Raw genomic sequence first — 24,296 nt, 5'->3', positions numbered from 1 at the left:
GCCTGCTTGGGGTTTGCTGAGGGCTAGGATGGTGCCAGAGGCTTCCCCAGTGCCTCAGCAGCCGCTGTGGCACAACCCTCCACAGGCCCCAAGAAGGCTGATGCAGCCACGGAGAAGTCTGGCCCAGGAACGTGGCCCTCCCTGCTGGCGTGCCGGGCAGTAGCACTGGGCCACACTGGACCTTCTTGCAGCCACTGCGGAACCTTGGGAGGGGCGCGGTGGCCCTCCCTGTATCCTCCTAAGCAAGCCATATTGGTGACAACTCTTTATCCTTGTGCAGACCAGAGTGCACCTGTGTGGAGATGAAAAGTGAGTCGTCACCAATACGTCTTGCTTTTTATATAATAGGATAAGCCATTTCCTTATCTTGAGTGTTGTTTACATTCCAGTTATTTTGGGAGGGGCATTTGATGACAATGTTTTGATGCTAGGTGGGTGGTAGTGAACTAAATGCGGGGAATCACAGCTCTGTGATATAGCTGGCCAGTCTGTGGCAGGGCTTATAGAAGTTGTGGCATAAATGTGGAAGTATGACTTCTGTATGGCAGCTTGCCTGTCCAGTACTGTGCTTCTGCACCCCACTCAGCAGTACAAGAGACATTTTCTAAGGAGCAGACTGCTTACTGGAGTGGCGCCAGTCTCCCACTTTGCCCTCATGTGGCACAGTTGCCAAAATGCTTGGACATCACTGATTGGTTGCCACCACTGCTGTCAGAGGAGACAAATGGCTAGGGTGGAGCAGTAGAAGTCACAGGAATGTGGTGAACTTTCTATTTAGTACTCTGGGGGTAATGGGGGAAATGCTTACAAAGAAGCTGGTGGAAAGTGCTGCAGTAGGATTTTATTCCCCCAACTTAGTAAAGAGTCCAGTAGCATCTTTAAGAGTAACCAATTTCATTGTAGCTACTGGACTCTTTACTATTTTGCTACTACAGACTAACATGGCTAACTCCTCTGGATCTATTCTCCCAAATGATTGACAAAACCTTCTAATCTGAAATGTTCGCCCCCGACACACACACACACACACACACACACACACAAAGATGAGATAATTGTGAAACTTCTCCTGAAACGGAAGCTGTTCAGGAGTCAGTCTGCTTACATTAGGAATGTTGTCATCAAGCAGTGAATTAAGGTACTCATAAATGGGATATAAAAAGCTCACAAGCATAATCCGTTGTAAAGTATGACTGTAGCCCTCCCACACCACCTTCTCTTGGTGCTGAAATTCTGGTTTTTGTTGACACACTCTGAATTTAACTGTAGAGATTTCCGGCAGCACCATATTTTAGAGAGTGTTAAAGAGCTTCACATTTTAGCTCAGACTTGTAAGCTCAGTAGGGCAGTATCGTCTTCGGCATCAAGGCTGTTGAGAACAGGACATTTTGGAAGCCATTAATTCATAGGGTTGCTGTAAGCCAGATGTGACTTGACAGCACAACACATTTTGCACTTTGGAGCTGAAGATAAGAGATCCGTAGCTTACTTATAACCAGGGCTTTTTTTCTGGGAAAAGAGGTGGTGGAACTCAGTGGGTTGCCCTCGGAGAAAATGGTCACATGGCTGGTGGCCCTGCCCCCTGATCTCCAGACAGAGGGGAGTTGAGACTGCCCTCCGCGCCGCTCAGCGGCGCGGAGGGCAATCTAAACTCCCCTCTGTCTGGAGATCAGGGGGCGGGGCCACCAGCCATGTGACCATTTTCAAGAGGTTCCGGAACTCTGTTCCCCTGCGTTCCCCCTGAAAAAAAGCCCTGCTTATAACTATCCAATAAGGTCATAGTGGAGATGAAATTTAGGTGTTACACCATACACGCTATTGCAGCAGAAGACACTGTTGTCAAGCACCAATCCACCAGCAGCCTACCCAGACAATTTCCCTGTCTTGGAGGAAGTGATTTTCTTACGTCATCACTCTCTGACTTGTCTCCCAGTTGCATTGTCAGCAACGTGGCACAAAAGAAGGAAGTCGGCCCAGCTTTCTCCACTAATTCTCAAGAACAAAAATGCAGCAAACAAAAACACACCCTTTTCTGTTTCCCTTTTCACTTGGTTCAGCAATACTTTGATAAGCCAGAAAATATGAAAGGCAAAAGAAAAGTACAAATTATATCAGCTTAACTTGTAGGCGAATATGAAAACGGCACTGTGCAGATGCTTAATCATGTTCAGATTTTTGTTTTGCTTAATCTTCGGAGCCAATGATGTGGAAAGTCACAATTGATACAGATCCAGAGGAGTTAGCTGTGTTAGTCTGTTGTTGCAAAATAGTAAAGAATCCAGTAGCACTTTTAAGACTAACCAACTTTATTGTAGCATAAGCTTTCGAGAACCACCGCTCTCCCGGCATCTGACGAAAAGAGCTGTGGTTCTCCAAAGCTTATGCTACAGTAAAGTTAGTTAGTCTTAAAGGTGCTACTGGATTCTTTAGTACAATTGATACAGTTCTTCAGGGCTTAATTACAGCTCAATCAGATTCAATACAGAACTGGTGATACTTAAACCAAGGCTGGTACCCCAAAGACTTCCAGAGAGAGTCTGCAGTTGTGCTACTTGGGGCCTGTCCAGTACTGTGCTGATGCATCCCGACTGATGAATTGGTAAAGGATGTGGCAGGCCTAGAAGGGTAATGAATGAACAGTGGTTGGGTGAGCAGAGGAGAGATAGGCAGCCTTGGGACAAGAAGCACGAGGTGAAATCTAGATATCGTCTGGAAGGGACCTAGATTAATAGCAATAGGTGAAAACAGACAAATGTGGTGGGTGAAGAAGAGGGAGAACTGGACTATAGGACAAAGGTAGACCAATAGATATCACACCTCCCTGCCCTCCTTCAAAATGTACATCCAGTAACATTTGTTGCCAGGGAGATATAAGAATATCATTTCACACCAAATCCATCCAACTTTGGGGATATAGCATTTGGATGGATTTCTGGGGGCCGCTGAGATCTTGACTCGTTTTCAGGTTGAATTGTGAGCAGTTAGAGAGCACCTGTTGATGCTGATGAATAGCAGGGTTGTTCTCAGTTTCCTAGTGGATAGGCTCTTCACGACTCGTCTCCCCTTCCAGGGCTGTAGAAAAGGAATTGCCACCAAGCGTTTGGGGTCTTCACTCTCGTTCACGCTTCTCTCTTCCTCTAGGCTGTGTGGCAGCTACAGTCTGTCCTACAACTTGACCTTTGTCTCCTCACAAAACGTTATGCTGGTCATGCTGATCACGAATGGCGAGGGGCGACACCCGGGCTTCAGGGCGGTGTTCTTCCAGATGCCGAAAATGAAAAGTAAGGAGAGGATTCAGCCGCTACTGCCTTTTTGTTGTTGTTGAAGGCAGGGCCAGTTGAGGGGAGAGAGGATGAGAAAGTTGGGGAGAAAACCTCAGAGCAGTTCCTGTTGCAAAACCCCTTCAGGATAAATTCATGAGAAGGAGCCTGGGGCAGGCATTTGTTTTTCAGCCTTAGCCCAGTAATCAGCAGCTGCTCTAGTGATGCCTGCTAATAAGAGATGGGTAGGAATTACGTTGGGTTTAGCCGGAAGACGGGTGGAAGTAGATGAAATTTAATTAGTCTCCTGGGTTCAATCTGTGCCTCGGAGCAAATCTAGTACCTCCAGAGGCCAACTTAACTTCATTAAAGCCTGCCTCTGCAGTTGTCTTTTCTTTCCTGGAAGCTCTGAAATGACGTGAACTTGATCCCCCCCCCCCCTTCTTATTCTAGGTTGTGGTGGGACTTTGAGAGGAACATCAGGAAACTTCACCACTCCGTATTTCCCAGGTCATTATCCTCCTAGAATGAACTGTACGTGGAACATAGAGGTAAGCAGCCAAGAAGAACGCCTTCTTGGTTTATCCTTAAACTTTCCATGCAAGCTTAGGGATGGGGTCCAACTTGTGTGTCCTAGTAATAGTACTGAAGATGGAAAGATGGTGCTTTAGAGTGTGTAAAGCTGGAATTACTTTCCATCAGAGAGATGTACTACAGGATAGTTCCCAAGGCATTTGTGTGCAGCCAGAAAGACTTAGCCTGTGAACTCCAGCTTTTGTTTTTACAAAAAAAAAAAAAATTCTAGTCCTCAGGGTGGGAATTTAATTATTTTTATCCTGCTTTTCCCAAAGAGGCTTAGAGGAGTTGGAATCTAATACAAATGATAAAAAGAAACAATATCCTTGTGAAAGGGATTCTTAGCTGGATTTAGGCACGATGCTGGGATGCCCCGCTGGCTTCTCTCTCCCTGATGGCATCATTGATTGCAGCTGTTAGGAAGGGATGTCCAAGCTCCAAATACTTTTTTCTCAGTTCTTGTGAGTTACTTTTAAGAAATAATCATAGGTGTTAAACCATAAGAGTTTTGCCCAAATGTTAGTATGTCCTCAGTGAGGCACGGTCACTTTTGGCGATGTCATTATGTCACCAGAAATGCTTCCCCCCCCCCCCCCCGGGTAAATCTCCCCTGGGTAAGCCTTGTGCTGGCATCCCTATGCCCCCCTGCCAGTGCTTGTGGGTCTCCTGCTTGTTGCTGTAAAATTGAGGGAGGTCATCTCTAAGAGATGCACGGTCCAGCTTACTTGGAGTTTTGAAGGCTGCTTCCGATTCTGCCCAGAAGCAAATGGGAAGCCAGTTTAGGCAAACCATGATGGGAGTAATCAATACTCTGCGGCCCGAATAAGAGAGATGCTGAAGTTCTACACCAGCTGCAGCTTCCAGGCACTCTTTGCATGGGCCATAGATGTGGATCACACTGAATTTTTCTGCTAACAGAGCACAACTTTTTTTCCCTCCCTCTTCTTATTACAGCTCCAAATGCTGCTAAAACGCTGCTTCTGGGTGGGAAGGTGGGGGGCAAGGGGAATCAGTGGTCTGTAGTGGGAGAGGGGAAGGAGTGAAAAGGATCCACCCCCTTCTATCAGCAGTCATGTTTGCTGGGATGCATGTCAGAGTGTGGAAGAAGAGTACGATGATTGTTGGCTGGCAGCTTTTGCTGCTGTCTTGCTGCCAAAGTATCTGGGGATGGCGATGGCAAACAAACCCCCCTGCATTTGTGATGACACCACTCTCTCCCCACCCCCCACCTTGGAACTTTGTTTCCAGGTTCCCACTGATAGGAACGTGAAGGTGCGTTTCCACAACTTCTTCCTTGCGGAACCCGGTGTCTCAATTGATTCCTGCACTAAGGACTACGTGGAAGTCAACAATGTAAAGTAAGACTCGATTTGGAAATTTCCAAATGATCACAGTCTGAACTGGGAGTCATACTGGGATGAAAAAATATTGCTCCTGTGGTGGGTTTGGAACTGTAGTTCGTTGCCTGTAATTGGACAGTGTTAGTCAATGGCTCTGTCTGTCTGTGTGTTAAGATTCTAACACTTCAGGCATTTATTTATTTCATTTATACCTCATCTTTCTCCCCAATGGGGATACAAAACAGCTTACATCATTCTCTTCTCCATTTTTCCTCACAACAATCTTGTGAGGTAGGCTAGGTTGAGTGTCTGTGACTGGTCCATGGTCGCCCAGCAAGCTTCCATGGCACTAACAAACTGTAGCTTCTTCTTTTGAAAATTCTATTTCTTCAGGCTTTTTTTTTTAAGTATCATTAATTTTTAGAAAGGAAGCTATTATGAAGCAGTGTGACATATCTTTCAGTAACTTTTTCAAATGTCTTTACCCACCCAATTAACAAAATACAAATAAGCCAATGTTTCAGAGAAGCCTTTTGATGGAGAAATTTGGCGTGACAAGAGGCACATCTGTCGGTCTCCTCCATAAAGGTGCTGAGTTGTGAGGTTTTCAAAGTGATGTATCTCCCCTACAGGGCTGCTAAGAGCCACCTCAGGTTCCAGACAAAGATTTCCTCTGCCTCTCCCCCCATATTCATAATTCCAGAAAGATTTTTTATTAGATCATGTGTGACATTTTGTCTGGGCCCTCAGGGTGTCCAGTCAGGGTGACCAGAGATGTGATGGGGGTTTGGCTGCCCCCATTTTTTTCTCAGGACTTTCCCCACTAATAAAATAATTGGGAAATTTAGGGGAGTACTAGAAAAAAATCTCATTTTTGGAATGAGTGAAATGTGCTCAGATAACTTAGTCTGCAGCAGTTTGCAGCTCTCCTGCTTTTAGTATTAGGGGAGAGTATTTGATATTTGGCTTGGGCAGTTATGCTTTTAAATTCCATAAATATGTCAATTAATACAGTGTTATATGCTAAGTTATAAATGATGCATTTTATGTTGCTTGATACAGGTTAGTAAGTATAGGATAGTAGGTATCGCTTATATGTCATTCCTGTCCCCCACAAATGGGAAAAAATCCCTGTGTTTTCTATGGCTTCAAAACTTGTAGAATTTTTATTATCTGTATGAGGACCTGGGAGTACTGGGATGTCTGTTCCTGGAATTACCCCCCGCACCAGTGTCCCTGGCTGAATGCCTGACTTCTGATCTCTTTTATTTTTATGTACCCTGCAGGCACTGTGGGTTGAAAAAGATGTTTGTGGTATCAAGTAATAGCAACAAAGTTGCAGTCCATTTCCATTCAGATCTTTCGTTTGTAGACAACGGTTTCTTTGCAGAGTTCCTGTCATATGATTCTGGCGACCGTAAGTAGAATTACCAGCTGTAAACTGGGCTGGGGTAGGGTGGGAGAGTAGAAAGGCTATGAGGAAAGGCTAAAGCATCTGGTGCTTTTAGGGAGGAAAAGATAACTGTAGGGGCAAAGGGACACGGTAACAGTTTATGAAATTATGCATGGATTGCAGGGCGAGAACATTCTTTTTTTGTTCCCTATTTTCAGGGCTTTTTTTCTGGGAAAAGAGGTGGTGGAACTCAGTGGGTTGCCCTCAGAGAAAATGGTCACATGGCTGGTGGCCCCACACCCTGATCTCAAGACAGAGGGGAGTTTAGATTGCCCTCACAGAGGGCAATCTCAACTCCCCTCTGTCTGGAGATCAGGGGGCGGGGCCACCAGCCATGTGACCATTTTCAAGAGGTTCCGGAACTCTGTTCCCCTGCGTTCCCCCTGAAAAAAACCCCTGCCTATTTTAAAAAATGTATTGAGAGGCTTTGATAGCATCATTCTCCAAACACACTCACAGTGGACGTCAAATAACTTTTAATTGATTAAAATCAATAAAATACAAGCAATAGAGTAAAAACAACAGAATAGGAATTCTCAAAAGGGCCCTGTCCAAACAAGTCTTCTAAGGAAGATCACAAAATCAGCCACCAGCAAGATAAAGATATGGCACAAACAATTCACCACAGGGCAATTAATAAAGTTCTGTAAACTGTAAAATGTATTTACTTCATTTATGCCCCCGCCTTTCTCCCCAGTGGGTCCCAAAGCAGTTCATATTGTTCACCTCTCCTCCATTTTATCCTCACAAGAACACGGTGAGGTAGGTTAGGCTGAGGGTGTGTGATTTGTCCAAGGTTCATGGCAGAGTGGAGCTTCAATCCTTGGTCTCCCAGATATTGGCCTGATGCTCTAATGAGGGCACAGCATTATAAAACAATTAACAGAATGTCCAAGGCCAGAAATAAAAGGTTTTAGCTGGTATCTAAAACTTATAGAATATAGATGCAAAGCAAATTTAGATTGATTAATCAGTAGCAACCCAGGACTCTAATCAAGATTCTTTACCTACTCCTGTAAAAGAAATAGAGGGCAAGAGAAGGGTTAGACAAAGGACTGGACACAAAACTAAAACAGGAAGTGAGAGTTGGAGGCAGGGCTTTTTTTCAGCTGGAACACGGTGGAATGGAGTTCTGGCACCTCTTGAAAATGGTCACATGGCTGGTGGCCCCGCCCCCTGATCTCCAGACAGAGGGGAGTTTAGATCGCCCTCCGCCACTGTGGCAATCTAAACTCCCCTCTGTCTGGAGATCGGAGGGTGGGGCCACCAGCCATGTGACCATTTTCATCGAGGGCGATTTAAACTTTAAAAAACTCTCTCCTTCTTCCAGCTGACCCAAAGTGATATCATTGTGCAGTCCTGAGTTCCACCACCTCTTTTCCCAGAAAAAAAGCCCTGGTTGGAGGGATGCAGAAAGCAGTACTTGTTGTGAAGGGAGAGGAATAACCATGTACTCAACTCTAACCTCATTGTAGGAATGGAAGGATAAAAACGTAGTAGAGAGAAGTAGCTTGAGAGCCTTTCGAAAACCTCTTGCACACAAAGGGGTAGAGTGGAGTGGGGGGTCCAGGAGATGCCTAGTTCCAAAAGCAGCAGTGTCTTTGCAGGGGACTTGTGGTGCTTGTGTACTAGATTGACCAGTGACATAGATGCTCGTTGCTCTTGGCAAGATGAACCCCTCTCTCCTTTCCCTCTTTCCCCTTGAATTTCTGGTTTGCAGCTTGCCCAGGCAAATTCACCTGCAAGACTGGCCGTTGTATTGAGCTCAAGCGACGCTGTGATGGTTGGAACGATTGCACAGATGCCAGCGATGAGCTAAACTGCAGTAAGTCCTCTGCCTGCTTTCCCCCTCCTTTTCCAGTGTTGACCATGAGGAGAAAGAAAGCAAGAGTGTGTATGTTGTAGGGGGTGGGTCGGGGGAGCAGGTCTTTAAAAATCACCAAAAATCTGCATAGTGGCAATCTAGATTCTGTTACTTTTGGTGGAAGAAAGTGCTGTCAAGCCATAGCTCTCTCATGGAGACCCTTGGTGAGGTTTTCATGGCAAGAGACTAATGGAGGCGGTTTGCCATTACCTGCCTCAGCAATCTTGGTTTTCATTGGCAGTCTTCCATCCAATTATGAAGCAAGGCCAACACCGCTTAGCTTCTGAAATCTGACCTGTATGTTACCCAGTTTTGAAGCAAACTTGATTGTGTATTTTCAGTTGGCACAACATACTGATTCAGCCTGTCAAGGAGAGGAAAGATTGGGGCGCTAAAGACCACGTTTTATTTTTTGCTTCTCAAACTCTGAAAAGGCATCGCCTTGAAAATGCATTGTTACACTTAAGAGGGCTAGAAACAGGATTTTTAAATTTTGAAAATTAAAACCTTCTCGGAACGCTGAATTTTGCCACCGCTACAAATGCTGTGACGTTTACACAGAACCCTAGCGAAGTCTCTATTGAAGAGCAGGTCCAAGGTGTTTTTATATCTTTCGTAGTCAAATTATGCAGGTAGTGCTGTCACTGGAGTGATGTGGAAGTCCTGATTTGTTGTGGAGGTGGGGGGAGAGAACAGAGAGGGAAGCAGTGTTGTTCACTGGAATGTTTAGACAGCCAGGGGCTAAGCCAGTTATGTGCAATCGTGTGTGTGTGTGTGTGTGTGTGTGAGAGAGGTGGATTTTTTGTGTATAACATCTCAGAATTGCTTGCTAATTAAAAGAGAGGTCATTTGTTTTCTTGGCCCTTCCACCTTTACCGTCCTACCTCTGTGGTCCCAGGCCAGGCTTCTCAAGACTCGGGTTAAAGAGCTTTCCCCTTCACTCTTTAAAGTCTCTCCCGAGGCTCTTTGCAAGATGGCTTGTGAGTTGACAATGCCGAGGATTCCCTAATTGATCTTCCACCTCTTTCTGCAGACTGCACTGAGAAGCAGTTCCGCTGCAACAATGGCTGGTGCAAGCCGAAATTCTGGCTCTGTGACGGCGTGAATGACTGTGGAGACATGAGTGATGAACTCCATTGCCGTGAGTAATCCACCTGCAATGGAGAGTGGGCTGAGACAAAGGCGCTTTTTGGCCAGGGTCTCCTGCAGCGGGTGGCTTTGAGTAAGCTCCTGGCTTTGGCCGTTCCAAGGACCAACATAAAGGTCATCTTTAGTGTGACTCATGCATACTTCCTCTTTCCCGTTTGTCAGAATGCCCGGCTGATAACTTCAAGTGCAGCAATGGCAAATGCATCCTGAAGTCCCAGAAATGCAATGGCAAAGATGAATGTGGCGATGGCAGCGACGAAGGGGATTGCAGCTCAGGTAAAGGTGCGACTCCAAAGTCCTCAGAATGGAGGAGCAAGTCCTTGCTCACCTGCCCAACAGACTGTCATTGGACCCAAAAATGGAGCACAGATCTACTACCTTCCCTGTGTACTTGGGGATGGGGGTTGTTAAAAGCAGTGGAGACCAGTGGGACCCTGTTGCTTCTTAACTTTTCTTTAAAAACCTGTCAATGCTCCAGTTGGTCATATAGATAGACAAGGATTTGTTAGCAGCTGTGTTGGTGTTTTTTTTTTAAAACAAACAAACAAACACAGTCCACACAATACTTTTTATTGGTCCAATGGCACATAACAGCATACAAGCTTCAGAGTTTGCCAGAACTCTTCATCAGCCAGATGTCTAGTCTGTGTAGTGTGTTTCCTTATACTGAGTCAGGCCATTGGCCTATTAAGGTCAGTATTGTCTACTCCGACTGGCAGCAGCTCACCAGAGGTCTTTCACCTCACCTACCACGAGATCCTGTTAATGGCAGATGCCGGGAACTGAACCCTGGAACTTTCTGCATGCACAGAAGGTGTTCTACCACTGAGCCACAACTCCCACACTGGCCTTCCTCTACCACAAGCATCTTCTCTGAACACTAATACCATGCTGGTATCTTAACGTTCCAGAGGAGTTAGCTGTGTTAGTCGGTAGTTGCGGAACAGTAAAGAGTCCAGTAGCACGATGTATTGTCGAAGGCTTTCACAGCCGGAGAACGATGGCTGTTGTGGGTTTTCCGGGCTGTATTGCCGTGGTCTTGGCATTGTAGTTCCTGACGTTTCGCCAGCAGCTGTGGCTGGCATCTTCAGAGGTGTAGCACCAAAAGACAGTCTTTTGGTGCTACACCTCTGAAGATGCCAGCCACAGCTGCTGGCGAAACGTCAGGAACTACAATGCCAAGACCACGGCAATACAGCCCGGAAAACCCACAACAGCCATAGTCCAGTAGCACCTTTAATACTAACCAGCTTTATTGTAGCATATACTTTCGAGAACCACAACTCTGTTTGTCAGATGCATCTGATGAAGAGAGCTGTGGCTCTCGAAAGTATATGCTACAATAAAGCTGATTAATATTAAAGGTGCTACTGGACTCTTTACTGTTTTGGCACCTCAGTACAATCCTTGTGTGTTGCTGACTCCCTTCCTCCCTGCTTGACTTACAGTAGTCACAGTCCCCTGCCAAGAATACACTTACAAGTGCCGGAATAATCTGTGTGTGAGCAAGAAGAACCCCGAGTGTGATGGCGTGAAGGACTGTAACGATAACTCGGATGAAGAAAACTGCAGTGAGTTCCAGTGGCAAACGTTGCATTTGCAGGGGGAGGGGAGGGGAGGGAAGTGGCTGGCTGGCTGTGTCAGGGAAACAGCTTTATATCTATCTTGGAAGATGTGGGTCAGCCATCCAAGGTCACTTGAGAAAGTGCCAAGGAGTCTAAAGTCAGCCTGCTGTGTCTTTTTTAAAAATGTTGTTTAGGGGCTCGTTTAAGAGGTTTTTGAACCAACACCAAAAATAACAAGTCCCATCAACTGACTGAAGACTTGTAGATGATTCAGCACGTGCCATTTAATTAATTGAATTTAGATACCCCTTCATATTATGAAAGACTATAGTAGGGGTGTCCCTTTTGTTACAAAATAAGAGGTTTAACAAAACAAAGAAGAAAATCTTGCCTTTTGTGGTTGGATAGAAAGGGAATCACATTATTGTTCTTGTTACCAACTAGATCAAAATTCAGAAATATAAACAAGTGTGCCCTAAGGCTTCACAGCACCCACAAATAAGATTGGCCCCCAAGGAATCAAAGGTTTAGATGGTAGATTCATTCATTCATTCATTCATTCATTCATTCAACATATATACTGTCTCTCCATCATGTCTGGTGCTCGAGACAGTTTGGTGAAGGGATTGAAAATAAAACAGCCAATATTATAACGCCCCTGTACAGGCCTCATTTAGAATACTTTGTTCTAGCTGCTGTATCTCAAAACGCATGCTGCAGAACTGGAAAAAAATACAGAAGAGGACAACCAAATATTAACGGGTTGGAGGGACCTTCATGTGAAGAAAAGCTGTAGAGACTGAGACGTTTCATTTCAGAAACAACAAGACAACAGAGAGTGACATGATAGAGGTTTATAAGGGGGGGACAGAGAAAGTTGATAGAGTGAACTTTCCCCCCCTTTCCCAAAACAGTAGAATCCAGGGTTACTTAATGACGACGATGGGCAATAGGTTAAGCATGGACAAAAGGAAGTACTACTTTACTAAACGATTAGTCAAAATGTGGAATTTGCTGCCAAGAGGATGCAGTGACAGTCATAAGCATAGAAGACTTTAAAAGGGGACTGTAAAATGAATGGAGGATGTCAGTCAGTGGCTACTATTCGCTCCATATCCACAGGCAGAATACCAGTGCTAAGCAGCTACATTGGGGGAAGTCCTTGGCCTCTATGCCTCAATGTGGCCCTCCCACAGTAATTCATTGGCCGCTGTGTAAGACAGGATGTTGGACTGCATGGACCACTAGTCTGATCCAGCACGGCTCCTCTTACGTTCTTACAATTTTTTTTAAAAAAACTTACCGCTCTAGAAGCTCTGTGTTTGAAATGCCTGCTATGCATGTCATCTCCAAATACATTGTGTGCACAAATGCCTTTGCCTTGCAGTGCAGTACTGTATAATTCTGTTCATCTCTGCTTTTTTTATCATCAGCGGATTTGCAAAAGTAATTGAAGGAAGTTGCCCCGTTAAGGTGTAGTCTGGGAGCAACAGTGGAAACTTTTAGAGGGTTGCAGGAGGTCAGTTTACTCAAGCTGTGTTTTCTTGGGGGTCTCTGAACTTCGCTTTTTCTAGACTGTGGCACACGCAGCTTCAGCAAGAAGTCACGGATTGTTGGCGGGCTCGATGCCGAGGCAGGCGAGTGGCCGTGGCAGGTCAGCTTACACGCAGGAAGCGAAGGTCACGTCTGTGGAGCCTCTTTGATATCGCAAAAGTGGCTGGTTTCAGCGGCACACTGCTTTAACGATGTCAATGTCAGGTAAGCAGATGAAAACTTTCTCTTGTATCTTACAAGCTACTGTGACCATTGCTTTCTCCAGTGTAATTTCATCTCTACTTTTGACTTAAGTGTTCGCGAAAGCTGATTGTAGAGAGCTGGTGTGTTTAGCAGTTCATAATAATTGCGCTTATATACCGCTCTTCTGGACAGATGAGTGCTCCACCCAGAGTGGTGAACTAAGTCAGTGTTATTATTATCCCCACAATACAGCTGGGGAGCTGGAGCTGAGAGGAGTGGCTTACCTAAGGCCACCTACTGCACTCATGGCAGTAGTGGGAGTCGAACCAGTAGAGTGCTGATTCACAGCCGAACCACTTAACCTCTGTGCTACAGCAGTTAAGAAAATCATCTGTGAACCAAGAGGCCCTCCCCATAACCCAAACTCACTGGGTGTAGGCCCCTCCACCCTGTATCTGCTACATGGGGGAAATGCTATCTTGCCTTATAGGGTTGTTAAGTCACTCAGAGATTGGACTTGATGTACTTCACACACTTGAAATGAGCTTTATACATTTGAAGCTTTTTCTGAACATGTGAATGCATGATGCTTCTTTCTGATAAGTCAAACCATTGGTCTGTCAAGGTCAGCATTGTCTGTTATTGGCAGCAGCTTTCTGGGGTCTTGGACAGAGTCCTTTCACATCACCTGCTACCTGATCCTTTTTAAGAACAAGATACTGGGCACTAAACCGAGGATTTTCTGAGCACAAAGCAGATCCTCTGCCACTGGGCTGCGGCCTCCCTTTTGTATCTCTAAAGTGCAGTGCATGTTGAGGGTTTTGCTCCATTTCCCCAGCTTTGGGGCACTGAGAGATACAGATCTCTCTGTATGATGATGCATGAGTATTCTAGCAAATGGAAGAATGGAAAGCAGAGTTAAACCTAGATTGAAATCCTATTTTCTTACCACCAACTTTGTGTGCAGCCTTGTCTGAACTTTGTTTTCTGCTAAAGAACCAAGGAAGTATTTGGTTTTGTAAGCCTTGTGAGCGTATAAGACAGCAAGATCCCTATTGTTCTTCATACCCATTCCATGGTACCAAAAGATGTGTGGATTATCTCTAATAATCAACATATACAATAAACCCGGCTGAGAAACTTGATAGAGGTAGGTTGCAGAGGCTATCATCAGGGATTCTGTTCAGGTCTTCTGCATCATTTAAGTGGAGGTATGTCTTAGTGGGGCCCTGACCTGGCTAGCCCTGGTGAGCCTGATCTCGTCATATCTCAGAAGCTAAGCAAGGTTGGTCTTGGTTAGTAATTGGATGGGAGACCTCCAAAGAAGTCCATGGTTGCAGAGGCAGGCAATGGCAAACCACCTCTGTTAGTCTCTTGCCATGAAAACCCCACCGGGGTCGCCATAAGTCAACACTCAACACTGACTTGAGGGCAATCTCCACCATCAAGACTTAGTGGTAGAACAACTGCTTTGCATGTGAGGTTCAACACACAGTATCTCCAGTTCAAGGATCTCGGGTTGCAGGTGTTGATAAAGATCCATTACTGTTTGAGTCCCTGGAGAGCTGCTGCCAGTCAATGTAGACAATAATGCACTGAATGGATCAATGGTCTGAGTTGGTAGAAGGCATCTGTATGTTCATGATTTCTGAAAAACATTTAAGACTGCGGGTATTATCCGTAGCCTCTACAGACTAGAAACGCACTTTACAAAGAGAGGGGGACTGACTCTCAGGATACTAACTTTGGATCCATATGCTATTATGGCCATGTTGCCAAAATATTCTGCCTAAGAACTGTTTCCGACTATGCTCCTTCAGTACTGTATAATTTCTCTGCAGATACTCTGATCCTAAGACATGGACAGCATACATGGGGCTTTTCAGCCAGCAAGACAGGGGCAATGCCAATGTTCAGAAACGGGGCATCAAGAACATCATCTCCCACCCCAACTTCAATGACTTTACCTATGACTACGACATCGCTGTTTTGGAACTGGATAACCAAGTCGCTTTCACCAAGCAGGTGCAGCCCATATGCCTGCCTGATGCCACGCACGAATTCCCAGCTGGCAAGGTCATCCATGTGACCGGATGGGGAGCTACAGTCGAAAAAGGTAAATGCGCGTGGGCTTGACCAGAGAGGCCGAGCCTGCCCTGCGTTATGGCATGTGGGAGGCTGCCGCACTCTGAATAATACCGGGCCACATTTTGCTGGGTTTGAAATGAATTTTTAAAATCTGGGCATAGTTGCATTCAAGAGTCTGTGAAAATCCGGGGGGTGGGGGTGGGGATGCACTCATCTGTTAAAGGCAGAGGCATCTTAATCTTCGGGGTGGATATAGCGAGTTTATCCTGATGCTTTCGTTTTGCATAGGAACACTGCTGTGCCTTGCCGGTTCGGGCCAAGAGTCCATCCACTCCAGCATACTGTTTTGCATAGTGGCCCACCGGTTGCCATAGAGGGCTAGCAGACGGGCAGGCACAGAGGTCCTCCCCAGTGTGGCCTTCTAGCACTGGCGTAACGAGGTTTACTGCCTCTGAATGTGGAGGTACCATTTAGACATCTCATGTAGTAGCCACTGAGGGACTTCTTCTCCATGAATCCGTCTAATCCCTTCTAAGGCCGTTTGCATCGGCCGTCATCACCACTTTCATAGCTATGTACTTTTTCTGTCTGTCCTGAATCTATTACCCGTCAGTTTCATTGTGTGCCCCCGAGTTCTAATATTGTGGGGTGGGTGGTTCTCTCTGGCCCATCCATAATTTTACAAAACTCCATCAAGTTCCTCCTCAGTCATCTTTTCTCTAAACTGAAAAGCCCCAGACTCTTCAGCTTGTTCTTATAGGAATGATGCTGCCCCCCTCCCCACCTCCAATCACCTTGGCTGCCCTCTTCTACGCTTTTTCTTGCTCTGAAATATCCTTTTTGTGGTAAAATGACCAGAACTGCACACAGTACTCCAAATGAGGCTTTGACGTAGTTCTATACGCTGTTTTTTAAAATTTTCAGTTCCTTTTCCAGTAAATCCCCATTGTGTGGTTTGCTTTCTTCATCGCTGCTGCATACACCGTCAACATTTTCATTGGGCTATCCACTACAGCGTGGAGATCTCTTCTCCTATCAGTCTCTTGCCAGTTCAGACGCCGTCAACATACATATCAGATTAGGATTCTTTTGTTCTAGCAGGCATTGCCTTATGCTTAACTGGCCTTAAACTTCATTTACTGCATTGTTGCCCGCTCACCCAATTGAGAGATCCCCTAAAGCTCTTTACTATGGTTTTCACCTTCCTGATTAATTTGATATCCTCTTCAAAATCAGTCGCTGCGCTGCTCACCCCCTATTCCAGATCATTTACGGGAAAATTAAAATGGCACCTATCCCTGTACTGATCCATGCGGGACTCCAGTGCTCGCTTCCTTCCACTGCAAGAACATTTTTTAAGTGTTGCATACCCTGGTGGATCCTCTGGGAAAACCCTGATAAATGGTGTGTTAGCCCATCAAGGACAGTGCAGGGAATTTCCTGATTGCTCACATCCCATGCCCACGGCTCTGTTTTTTGGCAGGTGTGGCCGCCGTCATTTTGCAGAAGGCGGAAATCCGGGTGATCAACCAGACGATTTGTGAGTCATTGTTGCCCGGCCAGCTGACACCGCGCATGATGTGTGTTGGGATCCTGGAGGGAGGAATCGACGCTTGCCAGGTAAGAGTCTTTGAGATACTGCAGCAGGATTGGAGTCCAGTAGCACTGCAGAGACCTCCCCCTCCCCCAAGAAAATTGTGTTGGTCTCTAAGGTGCTACAGGACTCACATCCTGCTGTTCTGCTGAAGACCAACACAACTGCCTACCTGAAACTGCCACCTTTGAGATGTTAGTGGCAAGGAAAGGGTCATCTGTGCACATCTCAGAATGGAGCAAGTTCTCTTTGGTTGCATTTGTGTGGGAAGCTTCCAGCCTCCCTGGGGCTCAGATGGCTTCTGTGACTCTTTACTTCCCCTTCCCCTCCCTCCTGGGACTGTTTACTTCCCTGTCTTGTTCTTATGTAAATGTTGCTATCATCTCTCTCATTTGTTCGTCTCCTATTCCTGCTGCAGCTTTGGGGCTTGACTCTGTAAGAATGACTTCTCCAGCTGCATAGAACAGCATTATTCACACTCAAACAAACTCCTCTCTCTGCAAATATAACTGAACTCACAACCACAGCAGCCTTATTCTTCCCAGTGTTACATGACCTTTATTTCTCAACAGCTCATACCCTGGAAAAGTGTGTTAGTCTTTTAAGTTGCTACTGGACTTGAATTTTGTTGTACTACAGACTAACACAGCTTCCCGTCTGAAACTTATTCTTTCCTGTGTCGCTCTCAAACAACACTCAGCTAATTCTCTTTCTCCTGGTGCAGCTATTAAATAAATCCCTCTCACTTCTTGGGGGAATGCGCACTTTATCGGCTGCGCCTGCTTTTCTGTTTCCTGCTCTCTTTCCATGTCTGCTTTAACCCTCTTTTGGGAACAGGTTCTCTGTTCCCCTGTGTTCATCTGAGTCCACGGTGCATCTATGTACGTGCTCTAGTTCTCCCAAGAGCGATTCCTAAATAGCCCTTGCCCCAGCCAAGAGAAATTTTAATTTATGAAGAGCTTCCTTGATAATTCTTCTCCTTGGTCTGAGATCAGGAAGGGTTCCACAGGTCTTTGAAGTATGCTCAAAGCAGCCAGCTCATGGCAAAAGTTAACCCAGAAAATCACTCAAAGCCAGAAGAAGAAATTATATTAAAATATTTATTCTGTTCACAGACAAATAAAGTAATGGGGAAGTCTACCAAGGTGAAAAAACAGAAAAACAAAAAACCCCCACAGTTTACTTGCTAACTATCCTGTTGTATACTAACATCACTTGCTAACTAAAACTTAGGAGACTTCAGACGCCCCATGCCCGGAGCAGAGAGGCCACCTTCTCCACAGCATGCCCTGGGTTGGCATAGGAAAGCCAAAGGGTGACTCCAGGGACAAGTCTCAGACAGTGATTTACTTGGTGCTGGTACCAGAAAATAGGAGGCCCCATAATGACAAAAGCGGGGCTGAACATTAAGGAGAACTTCATGACAGAGCGGTCCCTCAGTGGAACAGGCTTCCTTGGGAGGTGGTGGGCTCTCCTTCTTTGGAGGTTTCTAAGCAGAGGCCAGATGGCCATTTGACAGCAATGCTGGTTCTGTGAACCTGGGCAGATCACGAGAGGGAGGGCAGGAAGGGTTACGTCAGTGTTACATGCTCAGGGTATGCTGGTTGTCACTTTGGCATTACATGCTCAGGGTATGCTAGTTGCCACTTTGGTGTCAGGAAGCAATTTTCTCCAGGCCAGTTGGGCTAGGGATCCTGGAGGTTTTTTGCCATCTAATGGGCATGGAGCAGGGATCTCGGGGTGTGTGGGTGGGAGGTAGTTGCGCATTTCCTGCATTGTGCAGGGGGTTGGACTAGCTGGCCCTGGTGGTCTCTTCCAACTCTATGATTCTATATGGAAGGACAGAAGCAGGCGTCTTCAATCTGTCCTCTCTCTCTTCCACAGGGAGACTCTGGCGGGCCGCTTACCAGCATTGAGCCGAATGGCAGGATGTTTCTGGCCGGTGTGGTGAGCTGGGGGGTTGGGTGCGCCCAACGGAACAAGCCTGGAGCCTACACCCGAGTCTCTCAGTTTCGGAATTGGATCAGAGAGAAGACGGGGGTGTAGGTGGTTGTCACAATGGGGCGATCCACACGTGCCTGATTTCCCTGTATCTGGGTCTGTCAAGCTGGTGGCTGTAGATGTTCCCGCACGATGTGAAGAGAATTCTGCGTAGCTTGTTCACACCCTCCTTGATTTTTTTTTTGAAGAAATGATGACTCTAGATTTATCAGTTAGATGGACGGAGCCACCAGTTTGAGGACCCTTTCGCACTTCTGGCAATGCTTCCCCTGCCTTTGTCTCCAAGGACTATCAGTGAATGTGAACTTGTTTCCTGGTGGGTTTGAATCTGCAGAGGAGGACTGGCTACTCTGCAATGCAATCCTACCTCTGTGCAGGCCATACCAGGCAAGGCCCAGCAGGCATTGTGCTTTTGAATGCCCGTCAGTGCCCACCAGTGAACCCATGACCGAAAAGGCTGCCTTCATTTATTGAAACCAACATGTGTGTGTGTTTCTGGAGACTGGATGGAATGTTAATGGCCCTGTGGTTTTCTAAGTAATCTTGTACAGCCGGCACCTGGGACCTGTTCTGTTTTTTCCTCTCCACACCCAGAAAATTCCACCCTGTGCGTATGAATATACCGACATTGCTGCCCCCCCCCCCCCCCGCAAAATTGCTGGTCAAATGAAGGTGCTGTTCTTATTCTGCCTGCTTTTCCCCAACCCACAAGCATCCAAACATGGAATATTCAGAGGAAACATTCTGTATCCTCTGTTGGGTGAACAATTCGCTAACTTGGCTTTCTAAGGATAAATGGGCACATCCAGCTTCGCTAAAGCAGTCTTTCGAGCAGGATTAGTTCTCTTACTATTTTAGTACTTGGGTTTGTTTTTTAAAAGTGTGTGTTGATTTTTATCTCTGCAGATAAACCACACTGCGGTCAACGGGTGACAGATTCTTGGTTACAGCCTTATGCCCCACTCCCAGTTTTAATGTTCTGTCCAGAAATTCCTCCTCCAACCCTTCCAGTTCTTTCCCTATAAATCCCTTTTTAAAGAGAATCTTTAGCATCCATTGTTAAACTTTGCCTGTATGTTAGATAAGAATACCACTTGAATTTAGTTCTTCTCCATCTCTGATTTGCTTATGGCTGGACCATAGAAATCAAGGAGACCTGCAGCAGGCACCGTCCTTCATGGAAAGATCTCCTATGCTGGGACAGTTCTTAAAACCTCTAGCCAAGGTCATTGTTGCTTTTAGAGCAAACACAGGGCATGCAACAGACCCTGTTGGTTTTTAACTTCATAAACCTCCAAGGATGTTTTTGTGATGTTTTACTGTTAGAACCAAAGTTGTGGCTGTGGTGATCTTACTATGTAAGTCCCACGGAAATTTGTGGGAATTGATCCTCCCATGCAAGTGTGCTCTATCTGATGTTGCAGGTGAATGATGATGTATCTTGGTTAAAAGGGCCTGGTTGCCTTTTTAAAAGCTGGGTCATATACCTAAAGCTGGTTCTTTCAGTGTCAATCCTCTTGAGCGAAGAGGGTATTCGGTGCCTGCTGTGGAGACTTAATGGCACTCCAGCCCATGGAATCTCCAGGTTGCACAGCCTTTGTGCAACATTGCAGGTCTTGGCTGTGCCTTTGAGTTTTGGCCCATTGACTGTACCATACTACCGAATCCTGAGGAAGGCATGCTGGGATATGTAGTCTCCAAGGGTTCATCTAATTGTTCCAGTGAATGTGTAATACATTTGGACACTTTAACTCACGTGAAGGGTTAGGTAAGCATCACAGGACTGGGCTTTGTGGACTGCACACCCGAGACAATGTTTGCACTTTAAATTCCTTCTCTTCTTTCCCCACCTCCCCTTTTTTATATAAGGGTGATACAGGTAGATTATCTATGTGTAGGGGGTAGGTAGGTAGATCTGAGAGTTAGGAGGGGAGATTGAATACGCAAATGAATGTAGGAAATGAGTGAATTTTCTGCCCCGTTGCGGGTCAGATTGGCATTGCCACAATGTGCCTTAATATATAGCCTTGTTAAATGTATGCAGTTCTTTGGCATCTCCTTCAGCTGTGCCTTCCTGCGTCGAAAGCGGCTTTCTTATTATAAGGGATGCTTTTAGTGGTGTAGTACTGAACTTTCATTTCATGGAAGGATGACGTAAAAGTTATTCACTGTCTGGGTCTGCTGAGTTGAAATATTTTTTATGAACAGTTTTGGAGCCCTCTCAATAAGTGTTGATGAGAATTTTTGGCTAAAAGAACTCCAAAATATGTAGGTGGCTGAGGTTGGATAGGATGAGGCAATACGGATAAATCAAACACCTTCTCTGGGCTATTTTCGCTGACTTTCAGTGTGTGTAAATGGTAGAGTTGATCTCTGCGATGCTTACTTTTCCCACAGAGGAGGGAGAGGGTGGGTGAAATCTTCCCAGTCAAACTCTGCCACTCTGACTCTAATTCCACACTTCCTATTTCTCCTATTGTTGGATTTGAAATAGTGGGTTTGAGAACAGATGCCCGAGCCAAGAAGGAACAGTTTCCAGAACAGGGGAAGTACTTATGTTTTAAAAGTGCGTTTACTAAATAGTTTAAGGGGTGCTTCAGTATGCCTTTTCTTTGTAAAATTAAGCAAATTGGCAAGGATGGATACATGAGGGATTTCTTCTGCTTCCCCCACTGATAATTTATCTATTTTATTTTTTTAAAGAAATGCTGCGAAATTGTTTTGAATGAGCTGACTCCTCCTTGTTTCCTGGTTTGCGTGTGTGTATCTTTGTACATTGTATCTTTTTTTTTAAAAAAACACACTGTAAATATACTTGAATGAATGAAACTATTCACCGTGATTTCCCCTTTTTGTCAAGGTTTGAATGAAATGGAGACATCTGAAGATTTTTTTTAAAAAAATCTGTATTAAACCAGAATTTTTGTACTAAAATGTTTGTGGTGTTTTAATCAAAGCTTTTCATGGAAAATTGATATGAACAGAGCAATTTCTTTTGAGGCAAAATGACAGTCGCAGCAACGCAAGTATGTGAAGCTGGCAGTAACTCCCTCTCCAATTAATCTATGCTTATCTAGTAGTATTGCAATTTATTTATTTATTTATTTTTATTTGATTTGATTTATATCCCGCCCTCTCCACGAATGGGCTCAGGGTGGTTCATGACATTCATAAAATACAATAAATCCTAAAACGATAACAATATAATAATAATAATAATATAATCAGTAATGATCTTAATATAATCAGTAATAATCTTAAAACAGTCATTAAAAATAGTCCAGATGCTGTATCCATAGGCTACTTAAATGAACAGTCAGGAGTCCGTATATAGGCATACATATGGGCATAGCACATGGCTGAGGGCAGTCCCAGAAGAAGTGGTGGTCTTAGGTGGAAGAGGGGGGACACCCACTGGTCCTCAGCCAAAGGCCTGGTGGAACATTTCTGTTTTACAGGCCCTGTGGAACTATAACAGGTCCCACAGGGCCCGGATCTCTAGCGGGAGAGCGTTCCGCCAGGGCCAGGGCAAAAAGCCCTGGCCCTGGTCGAGGCCATGCTGGGGGGAAGGGCAGGAACTGTTCCTTTGAAACATTGATGTTTCTCAGAGCCTCCTACGTAAAAGTACAATAAAAGCAATGCTGCAATCATTTAGAAACAGAGAGCTGGATGGGACCCCAAGGGTCATCTACTCTAACCCCATACACAATGTAGGAAATTCATAGCTATCTTCCCCCTCCCACTTCACCCAGTGACCCCTCCTCTATGCCCAGAGGAAGGCAAAAACCCCTCCGGGGTCCATATTATTGATATGTAATAGATGTAGATGAGATTATTGTGTTTTTTAAGGTGTTTTTAATGATGTGTATATTTGTATTCTGTTATCCGCCCTGAGCCTGTGAAAGCGGGGAGGGCGGAATATAAATACAATAAATTAAATTAAAATAACTTTGGAGGAATGTCCTCCACCCAAAGATTCACCCCAATCATTGTGACTGCCCTCTGTCCATGAACAGGAGCCCTGCGGCAGAATGATAGCTGGAAGAAAGTAGCCATCAAGTTCCCAGCACAGAGAACTGGGAACTTGATGGCTACTTAGTTACGTTAGTTATATTAATGACTTACTGCCCTATCCCCTGCTAGTAAGTCACACCTAGAGCCATAGAAGGAAAACTTTTCCTTTGGCATAGAAAGGCCATCCAAAAGTGGAGAGAAGATAGTTATAAAAAATGGGGACTAGTTTTTACAACCTATTGTCACAATAGACTAAGCTTTCATCAAGGGACCATCATCTTCTCCATGAGGCAAGGGGCAATAGAGAGGAGTCCCAACGTGGACCTAAGATAATGATGAACTTTCTGCTACTTTGAGCAAACCTGTCCAATCCTAAAATTCATCATCGTTTGGGAAGGGCCGAGTATAGAGACGGCAGACGGTGTGTTTTGACCTTTGTTCCCTGCCAAGCTTATTGCTTGACTGGAACATGTATTCTTTTATTCCTTTATTAAACTTTCTTATATTCTAAGTCTGATGTCTGGAAAAACACCACTCCTATTTGGTTTAGCAATCTCAAGTGTGGTGTTGGGGAGGGCAAACAGAAGCTCTCTGTCCTTGGAGCACAATTGCTGTAAAGTACGAAGTTGTGACAGATCCTCCTTAGGTTTCCTTGTAGACAGCAGCGGGAAGTGCAACGACTAGGTGGGTCCTTTAAATGGCAACACAAGTACAGAGTGTTAGACGCATGACTGTCTAGCAGGAGAGCAAGAGATACTCCTTAGAGTAATGGGTGGCATTTGGTGGTTCTCTGGTTTGTAAATGGTATGCCAGGGGTTCTTCTGACCTCCTAGGGGATACACTCACAGAAACAGAAAGGCTTGCAAGCCCGTTCCTTCACAGTGACATTACACTCCAAAAGAGAAAGGTTCATCCAAAAGGATGAAATGCAGAGAGCAATATTTTAGCAATTAAACTAACAGCCATACACAAAATCATGGACCCCAATAAAACCAAAGATAGCTGTCTTCTAGAAAATCACCTTTAGGTTAGTAAAAAAAAAAGGTCAGTTTTATTCTCACAATAACCTTGTGAAGATGATGAGGCTGAGTGTGTGACTGGCCCAAGGTCACGCAGCAAGGTCCCTTGACGGAGTCAGGATTTGAACCTCCGTCTCTTCCAGATTCTAGTCTGACACTCTAGCCACTGCATCGCAAAAGAAATTACGTATAATACAAAGCAAAGAATTGCCTAGCCTCGATTATAATAGAGAAACTGGGCGGGGAGGGGGAGGCACAATTACTGAACTTCTGTCCTTGCAAGTCTTCTGGCATTTGGTTCATAAGATGTTAAATAGTGAGATGTATTTGAACTTTCTCCCACCGTCTACAGGGTTGCTGGGAGGGAAAAACAGAGTCTGCAGCTGTTCCAAGGTCAGCTTGATGGCTCAATGGGGATTTTTACTGGATCTCTGCAGTCCTTGTCTGATACCGCCCACTACATTATGCAATGACCCGTGGCGATTCCAAACAAATCACATGAAAATGTTGCCTTACTATTTGCATCGTAAAAGAAGCACCTGCTGTCTTGTAGGGCGGAGGGGCTATTCCAAGCAGCTTCCTGCTCCACTTGGACTGCCTTGCATGATGCACACTTCTTGAATGTGTTCCATCGTT

General features: G+C 45.3%; 1 protein-coding gene across 3 annotated transcripts in view; it reads left to right on the top strand.

The window, feature by feature from the left end:
* ST14 (ST14 transmembrane serine protease matriptase) overlaps window positions 1-21,551 on the top strand; it is a 50,037-nt gene extending 28,486 nt beyond the window's left edge. For 2 of the 3 annotated variants that reach the window (XM_054997623.1, XM_054997625.1), the window contains exons 8-19: window positions 3,142-3,281; window positions 3,714-3,811; window positions 5,085-5,194; window positions 6,463-6,593; window positions 8,350-8,454; window positions 9,527-9,634; window positions 9,805-9,924; window positions 11,091-11,213; window positions 12,782-12,965; window positions 14,786-15,060; window positions 16,516-16,652; window positions 18,511-21,551. In XM_054997623.1, the coding sequence (XP_054853598.1) occupies window positions 3,142-3,281; window positions 3,714-3,811; window positions 5,085-5,194; window positions 6,463-6,593; window positions 8,350-8,454; window positions 9,527-9,634; window positions 9,805-9,924; window positions 11,091-11,213; window positions 12,782-12,965; window positions 14,786-15,060; window positions 16,516-16,652; window positions 18,511-18,672 (1,693 nt within the window). In that variant the 3' untranslated portion in view covers window positions 18,673-21,551. The remainder of the gene's footprint in view (window positions 1-3,141; window positions 3,282-3,713; window positions 3,812-5,084; window positions 5,195-6,462; window positions 6,594-8,349; window positions 8,455-9,526; window positions 9,635-9,804; window positions 9,925-11,090; window positions 11,214-12,781; window positions 12,966-14,785; window positions 15,061-16,515; window positions 16,653-18,510) is intronic. The other variant, XM_054997624.1, reaches the window with a different exon arrangement.
* Window positions 21,552-24,296: the final 2,745 nt, after the last annotated feature.

This window comes from Eublepharis macularius, chromosome 14 (assembly GCF_028583425.1).
Source record: "Eublepharis macularius isolate TG4126 chromosome 14, MPM_Emac_v1.0, whole genome shotgun sequence".
Classification (NCBI taxonomy): Eukaryota; Metazoa; Chordata; class Lepidosauria; order Squamata; family Eublepharidae; genus Eublepharis; species Eublepharis macularius.
The sequence above is the reverse complement of the archived record's forward strand: the minus strand, read 5'-3'. Positions and strand labels throughout refer to the sequence as shown.